Source organism: Charadrius vociferus, unplaced genomic scaffold (genome assembly GCF_000708025.1).
Source record: "Charadrius vociferus isolate BGI_N301 unplaced genomic scaffold, ASM70802v2 scaffold257, whole genome shotgun sequence".
NCBI lineage: Eukaryota > Metazoa > Chordata > Aves > Charadriiformes > Charadriidae > Charadrius > Charadrius vociferus.
In genome coordinates this window covers 571,608-587,444 of record NW_009649473.1, presented here as the reverse complement: position 1 = coordinate 587,444, position 15,837 = coordinate 571,608, and the positions used below count along the sequence as shown (strand labels likewise).

The 15,837-nt window shown below is 43.5% G+C and overlaps 1 protein-coding gene across 1 annotated transcript in view; it reads left to right on the top strand.

Moving 5' to 3' along the window:
* The window catches only part of ABTB1 (ankyrin repeat and BTB (POZ) domain containing 1), a 26,320-nt gene that overhangs the window by 939 nt on the left and 9,544 nt on the right, over positions 1 to 15,837 (top strand). Inside the window, exons 2-8 of the mRNA XM_009889884.1 lie at positions 1,648 to 1,710; positions 3,140 to 3,195; positions 4,215 to 4,359; positions 6,292 to 6,451; positions 7,377 to 7,422; positions 8,431 to 8,547; positions 13,527 to 13,642. Coding sequence (XP_009888186.1) covers positions 1,648 to 1,710; positions 3,140 to 3,195; positions 4,215 to 4,359; positions 6,292 to 6,451; positions 7,377 to 7,422; positions 8,431 to 8,547; positions 13,527 to 13,642 — 703 coding nt within the window. The remainder of the gene's footprint in view (positions 1 to 1,647; positions 1,711 to 3,139; positions 3,196 to 4,214; positions 4,360 to 6,291; positions 6,452 to 7,376; positions 7,423 to 8,430; positions 8,548 to 13,526; positions 13,643 to 15,837) is intronic.

The following is a 15,837-nucleotide window of genomic DNA, read 5'->3' as shown; positions in this document are numbered from 1 at the left end:
TGGCAGCCTCGGCTCTCTCTGGGGCCGCCGCCGTGCCAGGAGGTGCCTGGGGTGCGAAAGGGAGAGTGTGCTTCTTTATAAAGAGAGGCGCCTTGCTTTTCCTCCAAGGAACTGGGTGTACGCCGCGTCTTTGTTCCTGTTCTTAGGCCTGCTGTAAAGTTTGCCCGTTCTCTTAAAATTCACGCATCTGAATATCAGACGGTTATTGTGTATTTCATTGGTGTGAATGCTGTCTACGGCCAACATCCTTGCAAAAGGCTGCTCTTCAGCTGTTCTCTACCGCTGGAGTCTGTATCTGCATTGGTAGGAAGCTAGATCTCTGGGAAGTGATTGTCATGGAGTGTGGTAGTATCCCTGAGAAGCACTGGGCTACTGAATTTCAGGCCAAGTCTCCTTGCTCGTGTTGAAGCAGCACGGCTCAGCTGCGGTGATTTCAGATCAGGAGTCAGATGGGTTTGTTGTCTGCAGGGTGAATGGGTGTTGTAACGCAAAGACCCCGTGTTTACAATAGACTCTACTGCTGCATCTCATGGTTTGAGTTTAAGAATGCTCTTCACCTTTGATCCTACTTGATTCTGCTGGTTCCCAACGTGTGGATCTTCCCAGATAACCAGAAATAGCCTCTCTGTTTCAAGGTGGTCACTAAGGAAGGATGAATAGGCAGATATATGAGGTGTGGGGAACATTGTTATCCTTTGTGTATTCACATTAGATCAATTTCTTGCAAGCTGGTGGCCTTGCAGAAGTTTAAGATGACCAGCATGGGAGCAATAGTGGAGAAATAATCAGTTTGGGAATGCTGTCAAAGCAGAGGGGACAAGTTGACCACATGGGGCTGAGCAGAAAGGAGCTGAGTTGATTGCAACTTTGAATGTGGTCAGAGGAACCTGAAGTTTGAGACAGGAAAGGTGAAGGAAGTAAAAGGAGGGACTGATGCAGCAGATGGGAAAAACAATCATGGTGAAGAATCATTGAGAATCATGGTGAAGGCTGAGGGGGACTTGTACATATGGTTAGGAGAGGTGGTTGTTCCAGTAGTTGGGGACAGGCTATAACAAGAGCCAGGTTATATAGGAAGCTTGTGTGCAAGGCAAAGGCTGGCTTGTAGAGGTGCCAAAGAGGGAGCGTTAGCAGCATTTGATATAGCCAAAATGTGCAGGCCAAGGAAGTGGCAGGAATTAAGAGCAGTCTGGAGTGACACTGATGATGTTACTTGCAGCAAAAAAAGCCACAAGCAGGACTGGAGTCCAGCTTTGGCCTTATAAACTTGACCACTTATTTGTAAGTGTCCAGGCTGTGAGCGTTGTAGGAGAAAGTGAAGGTACTGCTGAAGTGCTCAGGCTGCTTTTGCGATTGCTGCCCTGTTAGGGGACAGCAGGAAGTGCATTTGATTCCCTTCTTTCCCCATGTGCACCACTTCAATCTGAAGGAACCTGTCAAGTCGTGTTGCAGAATGCCGTTCTTTGGGTTGAGGATTTGGCTGATGCTCCTTGAGCCATAGCTGACAGCTCCCCAAGTTGAATGCAAGATCTTGTCATACCTTTGGAAGTTACTTTATGAACTCAAAGTTACATCTTTTGAAGGAGGAGAATATGACTGAGTGAGCAGCTGCATGAAGTTATAACTTCGCTCTCCCTTTTCTTCCAGATACCTTCTTGAACAGCGAGATGTGGAAATTAATGTCCGTGATAAATGGGACAGCACACCACTGTGAGTCCTGCAGCCTAGAGCGCTGGCTGGGCAGGAGGGGAGGGCTTTCAGAGCTCTTTTGCACTCTCTGCATCAGCAGCTAGGAGCACTGTTACAAAACGTCTCAAGTTCTGCTTTTTGGGAGATTTGGCTACCTATTTCTGCTTTTCTTCTCTGCGGGTGCTGTGCTAAATACGTCTTTGTCTCCCCATCCGACTGGTGCTGGCTGTAGTAGCGCTCAGAAGCGTGGTTAATTTTGTTACCAAATTACCTGGATTAAGCAGTCTGTTCTTGGCCAGATTAGGCTTTTTCCACCTCAAAGTCTATGGCATCCTAGCATGTCTTTGTGGGTGAGGGCTTGGCTTGATGAAATGCAAAGTGACTGTGGGATCCCAGTCTGTCTGGCAAGGCTGTGAACATGCAGTAGGTAGTGAGGAATCCCCGTGCTGGTGGTGCGAGCTTTTTACCTCCCCCACATACACAAACACTGTAACTCCAAACATCCCCCCGCTTCCTTCTTCTTCCCCCAGTTTTATATGCCGAACATGACGTCATATGATATGGAATATCCCTTCGGTCAGTTGGGGTCAGCTGTCCCAGCTCTGTCCCCTCCCAGCTTCTTGTGTGCCCCCAGGCTACTTGCAGATTGGGTGATGTGAGATGCAGAAAGGGCTTTGTCTCTGTGTAAGCACTGCTTGGCAAGAACTAAACCATCCCTGTATTATTAGCAGTGCTGTTTTTGGCACGGATCCGAAACGTAGCCCCGTACTAGCTACTGTGAAGAAAATTAACTCTGTGCCAGCCAAAACCAGCATGCAATTCCAAAGTGCATTTAGACATCTGTAATACATTTAGAGTAGGGACTAACTTCCCAAAGTAAGGGTAAACTAACATTTGCCTGCTGCAACGCATGTTACAGGATTCTGCTAGTTTGTAGGACAATTTGAGGTCTTTGTGAAAGAGAATCCTGAAAGGCTTCGATTGTGAAACTCATCGTAAGTAGGACTTTAAGGGATGGATTTGCTGTACATCAGTGTGGGTGCTGTTCCCTCGTTATCATAGTGTGCAGCAGTCAGACTGACAACAGAAGGAACAAGGAGTGTTTTTGAGAATTCCGTGGAATTGCTGAGTGCCCATGAAATGAACTCTTTGAAAATGAGGATGGATTTGGCAGTTGGTGGTACAACAGAAGATACTGAACCCAGATTGGGACGTTGAGATCTCCTTTCAGGACAGCAGTGCCTAGGAGTGCTGGGAACAGATTCTGCTTAGTCTATTGCTGGGGTCAGACTTCTATGCTATTCAGTAGCAATTCCTCACTGCTATGAGCAGTCATCTTCTGAGCTTGTCAGGGATGGCTCAGCGCTGAGGTCTGCATGCTGTAGTGCGCCCAGACGCCGAATTTTGCTTCCTACTGTATCTCTAATTTTCTTTCTCTTGTTATTGTCAGGTATTATGCTTGCCTCTGTGGACATGAGGAGCTTGTACGATATCTTCTAGCCAATGGTGAGCAAAAGTGTCCTGGTTATGGGTACAATATCTTTCTCCATACTGGTCCATAGGGATTGTATATCCTCCTAGCTGTCCCTTGTGGAAACTTCTTCTGTTACAACCAACCATCTGATCAGTGATCTCAGGCTGCAGTGGGAGATCTGGATACATTTTCATGGTCCCTTTTGCAGCCCATTTGCTGCTCGAATTTGCTGCAGGGAATCTTTCTCTGCTGACTCAAGGCAGCATGACATTCTGAAACCACAGCTGATATTTTGCAAGGATGCATTGCTGTTGGGAGAGTGCTGATGTAAGAATTGTACTTCATCTGAAGAACTGTCTGTGAAAAACTCTCTTGTACTCTCCTGATAGCTTTGCTTTGTAAACAGGACTCAAAGGTGAACTGCAAGGGCTTCTACTAACCTCACACAAAGCAAGACAAATTCTCCAGGAAAAGTGCCTGCCCATTTACTTCCTAGGGTGCAAATTCCCTTAGGTAGTGGTGATGTTCTGTGTTGTGGTAGAGGAATTGGAGTACAGAATCATATCTCAAAACGTTTGTCTCTCGCTCTGCATTCAGAGCACTTTAATCAACCACTTGTGTAATTCTAAAATAGCAAAATGCAGGTGCCCTCCAAATGTCTCGGAGGGTCTAACCTAAAGAGGCACCTCTTGCCTTGTGCAAGGCAGAAATGCTTTTTAGGAGGAGCTGTTAAAAGCCCAGTAAGTAATCGTACTCTTTGTACAGTGAGATTCTTCTTCCCATAACACTGCTGGAGCCATGCTGAGAGGCTTATTACCCGGGTCAGTTTAAATGAGTCATGACTTCTTCAGAAAGGGATTTTGCTGAGGGCGAACAGCTTTAGGTTATACACGTGTAAGGAGAGCATAGTTTTTGTAAATATGCTCAGTAGCGTAGGGGGTCGCAGTGAAACATGTCACCAACCAAAAGTCATACTCATTTGGTGACCGTTCAAGGACACTCGAGAAGGGTTGAACTCTGCCTGCTGTATGTACCTGTGATCATTTTGCAGGAGCGAAATGTGAGGCAAACACTTTTGATGGGGAACGTTGTTTATATGGAGCTTTGAGTGATGCCATCCGACGTTTGCTGAAGGAGTACAAACAGATCACGGCAAAGTGCATGAAGAGAGACTACTATGATGTCTTCCTGCAGCGGTAAGCAGATGAGGCAGTTCCCTGTGCAATGCATTCTGTCATCCTTCCTTAGATGTTAACCTGGATATTCAAGCTCTCTGTTAAGGGCGGATTTGAAAGGCAACTGATCAGTACCCTATCTCATTCCTGGGCATGTAGAGCTTCCTAAGGGATGTTCTGTTGTGCTCTAAGGAATGACTTCCAGGTATGTATGCATTTAAAATATAGCCTCCAGTGACTTGGTTACAGACTCCAGAGCCAACAGAAAGCTTGTCTTTCTAATGCAGAAGCATTAGACTGTCATCCTTGACTGTCAAACCGAAATCAGATCACTGAAACCACATCACCGATTTAGGATAGTATGTCAACTGAAATTAAGTTTCAGGCCTGAAGAACTATAGCCCGCGAACTGAGGTTTCCAGCAGTGATAATAGGTGTCTCGTTTCTGAGATAGAGCACCTTAAGAGTCCTCAAACTGGCTTATAGGGACAGTGCTCTGTTCTTTTTGTTCATTAAAATGTGTTAATTTTAAGATGTTTCTGATAGTTTCTTGTCACACCTTGTAGTCTCAGCCTAGAGCTTGAGAAGGAGCCTAACTTGCTGTAGGAGTAGAATTGTCAATCTTTTCTTCTTTTCGGTTTTTCTGGTAGTTCTGATGTTATTACACAGACTCGATTGTGGGGTTTTTTTCTTCCCATTGGACTGGCTTAAAAAAAAACAAACCAATGAGGTTTGAGCACCTGTATCTTCAAAATTGGAGAGCAAATAAGTCCTAGAAAGATCTGACAATCTTTCTGTTACTGCAGAGTTCCTAATTTCCGATGCTGTGGGGAAAGAGAGGAGGAAGGAAACTAATTTATCTGAGTAAAATCAGATTCTACTTTTCAGGGAAGTAGAATTTTGCAGGGTGATTTATCACTCCCCTGGTGAGTTTGTGCCTCAGATGATGCAGGATTGAGCACATGTGAAAACTAAAATGTGCTGGTTTCTGCTTCTCATTCCAAACAGTCCTTGCATTAAAATTGAAACAAAAGGCAGCATCAGGGGGCAAAAAATAGCTGCCTAACTCCTTCTATTTTGTTTTGTTTTGGTTTTTTTTCCGCAAAACACTAGTAGGAAGGATGTTCTAGTGGCAGGAGACTCAGATCAGCATTCAAGACCCTGCTTTGACGTCATCTCCTTGTGTGGCCCCCACACCTTTCTGCACCAATCCGGGTCTCTAGAAGGAGTATGTTCCCTGATATCTGCCTGATTTGACCTCCTGGGGATGTTTGTGAGGATATATATGCAAGGGGTGATAGGTATTAGGAAACACTGGTGATAGTTGCCATAAACTCTAGAAGTAGCAATCTTGTTTTTTGCCTTTTAAAGAATGAGTGTATGGGCATGCACTCATAAACAACACTCCATCTCTCATGTGGCAATTGCCTGCGTTTCACGCCCGTAACATCCTTCCTTCTTCTGAGGATGGGTGACATCAAGTCCTCTCCTGTTTGCTGCATGGTTAAAGCGTGCACACTGACAGTGCCCAGAGAGCAGGAAAGTTGCACCTTACTTTGTAGTGGGGTAATTCTTTTTGGTTGTATATGCTTCTGTAGGCTTTTTGTCAACTGACAATTTAAAAGGATTAACCTTTAGAGATGTGTTTTGGCGCAACTAGTTCCTCTTTAAAGTCCCTGTGTTCAGGGACTCTCCTGAGGCGGGAATTTCTCATTCTCCAGCCTCCCTCTTACACAAATGAAACTTCTTTGAGTCTTTGGAAGAACTGAGAGATCCCAGTCTGGTACATGAAGTACCAGCCCCTGTGCTGGCCTTCTAACTGAACAGGGAGAGACTGCAATTTCCAGAGGTATTTGTTCATTTAGACCTAACTGTACCATGTACCCCACTAGCTTTACCCCATTCTTTCCTTTTTCATTCGGCAATTAATTTCCCCTCTCTTTGTTCTTGCAGGTTGCTGGAGCAGGGTTACCAAAGTGACATTGTTTTCATTGTTCATGGCAAATCCTTCTGTGCCCACCGCTGCATTCTCAGCGCTCGCAGCGCCTACTTTGCGGAAATGTTTGAGACCAAATGGAAGGGGAAGAACATGATAGTGTTGAAGCATCCACTGGTGAGCAGGGCTGTACTTCCAGCACTTCCCTTTCTTTTCCTGTTTCAACTGGGTGAGAAGAGTGAGTAGGAAGGACAGTGTGAGGGTTAACTTCCACAGTGAATAGCTCCTGGAGCTCAGAATGACCCTAGTCAAGGAGAGGGGCTTGTGGAGGCACTTTATGCAGTAAAATAGCATATTACTCAAATAACAAAAGGCTGTAGACTGCTTACTTCCCCTTCGTTCCGTCTGTCATGGGCTCAAACATATCTTAATTAATTGCAGTAGCAGGTACCTGTTATCTGCCAGCTGCGCCACGACTCCTCCGTGGGATAAGTTGAATCTGTCTAATTCCTGGTGGACAGGTGGTCTGTAGTGAAGACACCACCTCCATAATTGGCACTAATTGAGTCCCTTTTGTTGCCTTTGCAGCAAGAACTAAATAGGCCATAAGTGCATTCCATCCATTAGTTACCAATACTCTGGCATATATTTCTATAGCTTGATTGTGGCTGTGCAAAACCTCTTATGACAAACATACTTCCAGTTTCTCAGGACATTACTTCATGTCTCTCCTTTTTCTTTGTACAAGAACACATCTTTCCTCTCAAATTGAAAAGAGTTGGAAATGTTTGCGACCAGTGAAAGATGGGATTTTACAGAGCCTGTATTATAACGCTGTCTTTGGAGCACCTCCGTTAGTCAGGCCCTGTCCCCCTGAGCACATGGATTACTATCAGTTGACAGATGTAAAGAGGTGTGTAAGCCAGGGGGAGTGGCAGCATTAGTTACACGGGGAGCAAGGAAATCTGGTGCAGTGTCTGAGTTGCTATTTACGTGGGGTTTCTTTGACTTGTTCAGGATAATGTTTGTATCCAGGCAAGTTTCAAGCTTGTTACTAAGTTCCTGGGAATTCTAAAGGTAACTTTCTTATGTTTTATTCTAGATTAATCCAGCAGCATTTGGCTCTCTTCTGCAGTACCTATACACAGGTAAATGACTTGCTGTCATGTGTACGTGGCTGGTGGGCAGCTGTTTGTCTCTCTACCATAGCACTGCTTGGGTGGCACAGGCTTGCAAACAGCCGTGTTTGGGTGCATGAGTCGCCAACACATCCTCTGTGCTGGCAGAAGGGGAGAATGTGAGCAATCCCCGGCTCTTCCAAGTTGTTTGTACCTTTTGCCAGTTGTTGTCCTGCCAATAACTATTCAGTCAATTTAAAAAAAAAAAAATAATAAATCAGCTTAGGTTGATTGTTCGCTGGATGCCGAGAATGTATTTTTAACTTAAGGAAGGTAAATCTGTCATCTGGGATAACAATCCCATAAGGTGGTGAAATGCCAGGTTCCCACATAGGACATTTTCAGTCTGGCAGACCTAAGCAGCGTGTGCTGAATGTTTTGACTACTTTCTAATATTTTTTCTGAACAGAAGTTGATCCTAAGCCTTCTGTGAAAATGCCAAATGTTGTATTGTAGGCAAGATAAGTGCTGAACTATTTCAGGCCAGGAGGTGGTGCCAGAAGGCTCTCCTTGCCCCATCCAGTGTTTTCAGAAATGTTCCTTGCCACGTTTTCCGTGATGGTAAAAGATTCTGGAATGAGAGCTTCTGAGCCTAAAGTCTTTCCTTACCCAAAGCCACGTAGCGAAGGGTGGCAGTCATGCATGCTGCTGTTGCATTGCTATTTTTCCTTTTCTGAGAGAATTAGACATCTTTTGTATAAGCCTGTTGGGTCTTTGGCCTCTTGAATGAAGCTGTTAGGATAGACACTGGAAAGTGGAAAAGTAAATTAAAAGCCAAACTGAGATTCATCAAAGTGGTGGGTGTTGTGATACCAAGTCTTAGCTTCTTGGACTGAGTTGTAAGTGGATGCTGAAAAGTGAGGCAACATGTGTAATTACTGAATTTCTGTGCCATCAAGTCTTTGGTCCTTAATTTTTTACTGCTTTTACACCTAAGTGGTATGGACTGAAAGAGCTGGCTGCATTTCTTCTTGGCAGGTCGTCTTGATATTGACGTCGAATATGTAAACGACTGCAAAAGGTTAGCCAAGCAGTGTCGGCTGCAGGACCTCATAGATGATTTGGAGACCAAATGTAAAAAAGTCTATGAATTTGGTAAGCATTTTATTTGCTATAGTCTCTGCTGTGCCTGTGTGCCCTTTCAGGGAGAAAGAGGAAAGTGTGATGGTGGATGTTTCATGGTGCCCTTAGGGCTTCCAGAAAACGATTCCGTTGTGGAACTCCCATGTTTGCATGATAGTTTTCAGTCATGGGCTCTCTGTAGGGCAGCTGTAGTGGTTTCTGACACATGCATGTTTATCATTTATCTTGAATGTTTTCGTTATAGTAGAGCAGCCGTGGCAGCAGGACATTGCTGTGGTGCCAGACATTCACTGGAGCACTGTGGGGTATATTGGGAAGTGCCTTTCAGCAGAGAGCTTGTTTAAATCCCTGGGGAGATAAAATATGTACAATTAAAAGTAATTTTCTGCATTTATCTGACTTCTAACCAAAGTAAAACATTTGATAATTGGCTCAAAATGGATGCACAGAGAGATATAACACTTTTTTAAAAGCAGAGAAGTATTTCTGAAAACATGTGTGTATTTATAACGCTTGTATGTGCCAAACCTTAAATGACGCAATCCTCTATTTAAGGGGTTTTTGTTATCCAAAGAGCTTGTGATCTAATCATGACATCAGCTTATTGTATCAAAACCAGCAGTTGGATTTTATCATTTATCTCCTTAGTTCAAGCTAAGGGACATGCGAAGAAGAATCAAAACAGCACAAATAGGGCAAAGCGGTGTTAGTCATGAAGTAAAAAAATTATCTGGTAACAACACCTTCAGGCTGAAAACATCTGATTCTCATTTCATGCTCTGAGTTAACTCCTTTACTTCAGACGAGTTAATTTTAGTTTGAGAAGAGAATCTAGTCTGTAGCTTTTAAGTCAATAGCATCTTCTTCCTTGATCTAAGACATAAGGGTGTAACTATTCCACCTTTCCCTTTTGAATTATGAGTTCTGATTATTCAGTCTCCTGGAGTTGTAGGGCTTAACAGATAGAGACAATACTTCTGGCTCAAGAAATTCCTCATCTGCAAATCACACAGAAGATAATACCATGCGTATGTCTCCTCTTAGGCATGTGCAATTGTTTGTTGGTGGTGGGATTCAAGGTTACCTTGGTACAGCTGTGCCCGTGTAGACCAGTCCTTGTGGAAGCTGTATCGTAAGTCTTAGCTGTGTAAACTCAAATGTAAACGTGCATCCGAAGAAATTAGAAATGCGTTTCTTGCTATGAATAGTGTAAGACACCAGTTTGCGTATTAGTGGGTGGAAAAGGGGAGTGGTGGTAAATACCATGAATAGAAAATAAAAGTTACTCAGATAATTGGGTAACGAAATTAGCTTGTGGCATCTTTTGACATCAGAGTGATCCAGCGAGATGTGGGAGATCTTTTTCATCTGTTTTTTCCTTTTTAGCTTTTTATCTTTTTCTCCCAGGGTCTAGCTGAGATCCTGGAGGTGACCATTCCACTTTAATACATCAAGTTAAAATCTCATATTAGATTGTGGGAGGAAAATAAAGTGGATAGCTTGCTAGCTGTCTGAAGCCATTGCATATTATGTCATTGGCAACTTAAAGATCATGAAGTCCAGTGGTTAAATTTTTTAACTTCAAAAAAGCTGACTTCTCGGTGGCGTTTAAAAGTGGAAAATGGTGAAGTAACGTTTCAGGTTGGTTGGGAGTTTCAGATACAAGCTCTGCTTGGAAATACGATACAAACTTCTTGGATGGCACCAGGCAAATAGTTTAATTTCCCTGTTCTTTGGGAGGGAACAGGTTCTTCATTTCTAAGGTCTGACAGAAGACATAATCAATGGGTGATGTAAAGCATTAATGGAATTACTAGGCTTGATTTTTATTTATGACAGCTTGAATTCGAGTGAATAGACAGAACTGCTGATGGAGCTGTTAAATGTTTGTTTCTCGTGCAGAAGCCAGGAAAACTTGATTCTCCAGAAAATAATACATTTAAGAATTACAGATGTTAAAAATTGTGAAAGATCTTAGATAACATCATGTCTGGCACTTGACAAAGCATTGCTGTTCCCTCTTGTGCGTTAGGTATCTCTGCTTGTTCAAAGGCTTTCGGTGGAATAGACAGCTGATTGAGGTCTGCAGACCAGGGCCATGTCTTGCATCTGTATTATGAAGTTGAAATGTGCCTTATAAAACAATGTGAACTCAAGCCTGTGCAGCTCCAGTGGATAATCGCAGTCTCTGCAATCCCATTATCCAGAGCTAAGCAGCATTTCAAAAGCACTTAGTATCTTGGTGTGCACAGACATTAGTTTAGGAAAAACCTGGAGAGGATGACCCGGTGCCTTCTGTTGCACTTGAGACAGACTTCATTGTGAGTGCTTGCATATTTTCCCCCACATGTATGTTGTGGCTATAACAAGAAAAAAATGTTGCATTTGGAAGAGCTCAGACAGGGTTTGTCCAGATTAAGCCATAATCCTTCCTTTAGAAGTGGAGGTATTTGAAAATAAATGTTCTGCAGTTATTTCTACAAGTTTTAGAGCAAAAAGGTTGAAAGGGAGGTTTGGGATGCTTGCCTTCATTGTGGAGGCACTGGATGTACAGAATCTGTGGTTATAGCTAGCCATGGCAATGGGAGGAGGATGTATAAGGCAGGTATCTGGCTGTGGCATCATTTTGGAAAGGTTTGGGAATTTGGTGGGGTTTTTTGTGGCTTTTATTTTTTGTGGTGCATTGGCTCAATTGAAACAAAAGACTACAAAGAAGTGGAAACTAAGGCAGCTGATGAATTGGTGGGTGATGTTCAGTGCTATTCAGCTGGGCTAGGTTGGGAAGAAAGACAAAATCCTCCATTCTCAACCGTAGTTGGGTTATTCGTTGGGTTATTCCCTCCAGCTCCTTGCATTGTTCATGTTGCTCTTTTCAGAAAACCCTTCATTCCTTCTTGAAAGAAGGCGATGGTCCCTGCTGCTTGGTTGCAGCCAACAGCTTATTCCTGTTCTGTTCCTTTGATTTTTATTGTTTCTGTTAGGAGTGTCTTGTGATACCAAAGGCTGTGCTCTTGGATTTGAGAGGTGCAGTGCCTGAAATGTCTCATGATAGACGTGCTTCTCAGACAAATCGCTCTTCTTTCATGTCACTATGAAAGTGCATAGATACTTTGTAGATTCCAAGAGAACTCTTTCTCTTGACTACTGCTTAAAACGTGCTGTGTCCATTAGCGCTTGCAGAGCCTGATTGATTTGGCGACTGTTACAATAGGCCCTACACAAATATAAATGATTCTGTCTGTCGTAAAGAATTTCTAATTGCACAGTGAGAAATTTCCTTCTCTCACACTGGTCTATAAGTGGACAGGGCTCTTCAAGAAAATGCACTCAGTCTTGTTTGTGTTGGTGTCAGGTCTCCACTTGGCTTATTTATCCTGGAATTCATGTATCTGAAGGTACCGTTTAGTGCTAATAGAGCAGCCTCTCTCCTTGCTGGTATAGTCTCCTGTGTAGCAATGATGGTACCTGACTGTCTTGTATTGGTAAATTATCCTTCCCTTTCCAGTATCTTCCTGGGATGTTCAGCCTATTTGAGGTACAGTGGTGGCATATCTGACAAGTTCGGCAGTAACGTGGAGGAGGGGGTGGAGAACTTGTTTTGTGGCACATCGTGGTCTTGTTTCGCCCACGGCCCAATGGAGTCATCTGATGGAGCTCATGTAATGCTGTGCAAAATGTCAGGAAAAATGAGGTCTCAAGGTGGCGTGATTCACCTGCGAGGGGTTTTAATGCGGTGAATCATGCCTGTCAGAAATTATCCTGAATGCTTCAGCATGGGGCCGCTTAACTCTTTTGTCCTTGAGCGTTAACTCTGTCTCTCTGGCTCGCAACAGCATCTCCAGCCTTCGTTGCCACAACTTTGCGTTTTTCCAGTGGTGCTGCATGTTTCTTCCCATGCTTCCCTGTATGCCAGGGACTCCTGAATGTCTGTTGTGCTCTAGTCCTCGCCCCAAATCATGCTGAGCTAAAAACAAACGTGGGGTAGTGAACTGCGGGAGGGAGGTGGTAGAAAGAGGAAAGGCTGCGATGGCAGCAATATCGTGACACAACAGCTGGGTGTGCTTTGGGCTGCCGCTCACTTGAAGTTAGGGGATTGGCTTCAGTGAGCTCCACAGCACCTTTGGTCATAGCAAGACCACAAAAGTATGATGGTGTATCTTGCTTCTCCTTTATCAGGGTGTTTAATTGTGTAGGCTGGGAGGGCAAGACAGGAAGACACACTAGGTCTGAAAAAGGCAAATGAAGTTGCCATCTCTGTATGGTTTGTTTGATTTCTTTGGTGGCAGTAGCAATGCTTTAGTGTCTGCAAACAACACGGGCACACTTAGGAGCCCAGGTGTTTTGGGGGTCTTTGTGCTTTGGGGATCTACAGGTAGAGAGTAGAGGACAGACTCGGGTGCACAGAACTTATTACCTAAACAAGAATAAGTCCCTTTGTCCCTGGAGTGAAGTTAGGATGGCACAGCTGCGGTTGGACCCATGAGAGCACATGGCTGAGCAGAGAGGCGCGGAAGCAGCTTTGTTTTAACTAAGTACTCCCTGGGATAGGCTTCCCCTTAGGTGACACTCTCAGTGGTCGGGGTGGTCAGCTGGGGAAGGCATTGTCTGAGTGACTCCTGCAGGGATCAGGGGCAGCCTGATCAACGGTCCTCAACTATAATTGATGACAAGGGATGCAGAGAGCAGGTTGGGCTTGAAATATGCCTGTGGCAACTTTGTGTTTGCCGTGGTTGATATTCCAGCACAAGGAATTTAATTGGAGTTTTGAGGAGAGACAACAATAGAGGCATCCCCTTCCAGCCCTGCCCACCAGCTGTACTGAGGGGTGCTGTATGTGTGTTGACACAGAGGAATCGCATGTGTTTTGCAGTAAAAAGCTAAACAGCAGTAATACTGGTGTTTCCTGGAGTGCCTGTCTTTTCTCTAAATAGGAGAGAATGTTTGTAGAGGAATTTAGGCATCTCTGCTCTTTTGTTTTTTGCTTCTTCCAGTCTCTTCCAAGCCAGGGACCTGTGTGAAAGTGCTGACGATTGAGCCCACAGGTAACTGCCGGCTGCAGGAAGATCTGGCTCTTCTAGCAGACTGCGCCCTGCCAGCTGAACTGCGGGTAGGGATCATTTATACTACTTCTGGTCTCTGTGGGGCTGTGATACGTGTTCACATGTGTTCAGTCACATTATCTCCATTTGAGTTCAGTGCTTGTTTGTTTGCTGGTGCTCCGAATGCTGAAAGCCTTTTATTGCTTGGAAATGCTGTAAAATTGTTTAATGAGGCTCTCGGTGCTGGTCCTTACCCTTGGATCTTTCCTCCAGTGGGGATCTTGGTAAATAATACCCTTGCCATGTGGTTGGTGTGGATTTCCCCATTGACTACAGTGGGACAAGAGTTGGCCCCCAGCTCTTTTTCCTTCTCTCTGCCATCCTTCTTCAGCATCAGAAATGCTTTAGCAGCGGGCATTGGTACCCGAAGGGACGTATAGATGGAAGATAGCTTGCTTGCTAGGAATTGACACCCTACAGTGGAGAGGTGCTTTCAAACCCTGAAGATATTTCCAGCAGAAATGTGAGTCCCTCTGAAGCCAGTTTAACTTGTTTGGGAATAGATGTGCTTTTCATAACTACGTCTTGTTGACCCTTAGAAATAGCCCACAGGTTGATGACCACTATGTTAAAATACCATCAATATGGTTAGTTAGGCTCAGATATGTGAATCTTCGCTCCCAGTTGCGGGAGAACAGGATAAATATTAGTGGTCTTCATTCTCCCTGCATCTGTTATTTCCTGTAATATCAGCAGATTCACTTTGTACTTATCTCTCTCCTTTTTTTTTCTCTTTCTCATACCAAGCACTGAATTTAATAAAACAAACTCATTTTAGGTAGCTGCTGTGCCCAGAGCTTGTATGATTGAGTGATGTAGCAAAGTTTATTGTTTTTTTTTCTTTTTGTCCCCTAGCATGGAGAGCTTGCGTGTGTGTCTGTGAGAGTGTGACTGACCTGCTGGATAAGGTTTCTTACCTGTAGTAAGCCAGAATGTTTTGGGCTGGCATTTGGCAGACATATTTCTCTGAGTACTAAGCACTTTGTAGAGGGAGGTTTTTTTCTGTCAAGTTTCCATCTACCAGTATGGAAATCTTTCATACATAACCTGCCTCCCCCAAATAACTGTGTGTTTATTTGTGGCTTTTAATATGCTTTTCTGTATGTTTGGAGGCTTTAAAGGGAGGTAGTGCTATAAGTAAGCCTTAGATTTACCTCCCCAGGAATTAAAAAAAGGATCATGGGCCTCAAAACAGTGAGATTTACATGCATTTTAAGCTACTTCACAAATAAAAAGAATGTTTTCTGTTTGATTGCTTGTTCCCAGACCTTGATGGGATGTTCTTGTCAGGTTAAGCTTTTCTTAAGGGTTAGAAACACTTCCCGTGTAATTCTTTCATGCAGAATAGGAGCTGGAAGGAAAATGTGAAACTTGGAATAACGTAATCATCTGACAGTGCTTGGAATATCTGTGAGCTGTGGTTTTCTTGCTATGTTCTTAGACCAGAACGAAGGCAGTTACAGCAGCATTAAACTTTATTGTGGCTGTAAAAGAGAAGAGAGCATGGGCGCACACCTGTTAACTGGAGAATTTGTATACTGTGCACAAACCTGGGTGCTTTGTTTAAGCCTGATAAATTCTAAAAGATTCCTGTTTTTCTCTCTCTAGGTACTTTTTTTTTTGTTAACTTACAAAGAATATATGAACAAAGTTCTTCATCCTATTGCCATTTGTATCTCATCCTAATGTTTGCAAATTGTTAAGTTCTGTGCACTAGACATCTTTGTTCTGGGCCAGAGGATTCGTACATTCTCGTTCTTACAGGGTTTGATGCAATACAGGGAATAGCATACAAACTATGTAACCTAAAACGTCAGAGACAACTGAATAGTCACATACAAACTTCCATGTTCTTGAGAGAAGCGTACATTTTTTCCAGCCTATGCAGAACAAAATAGGTATTCAGCTTCTGGATAAAAGCCAGCATTTCTTGATAGCATTTCAGGTAATGATCAGAATTTGGCAAGAGATATTCTGAGCTGCCGCATGTCATGTAATGCCTTATTACGTGAAACTGGGATGTATGCAACTTTCTGTTTCACTATAAACAAATAAATTGCATGTAATGTCTTTTGTATTTGAATGATGCAATAGACTATGCATCCCAATTCAGTAATATGCTATATGACTAAACCAATAATTAACATTTGATATCCAATCACAGTTCATTATTAGTTTTTAGAATGAGAGCTGTCTATTCTTT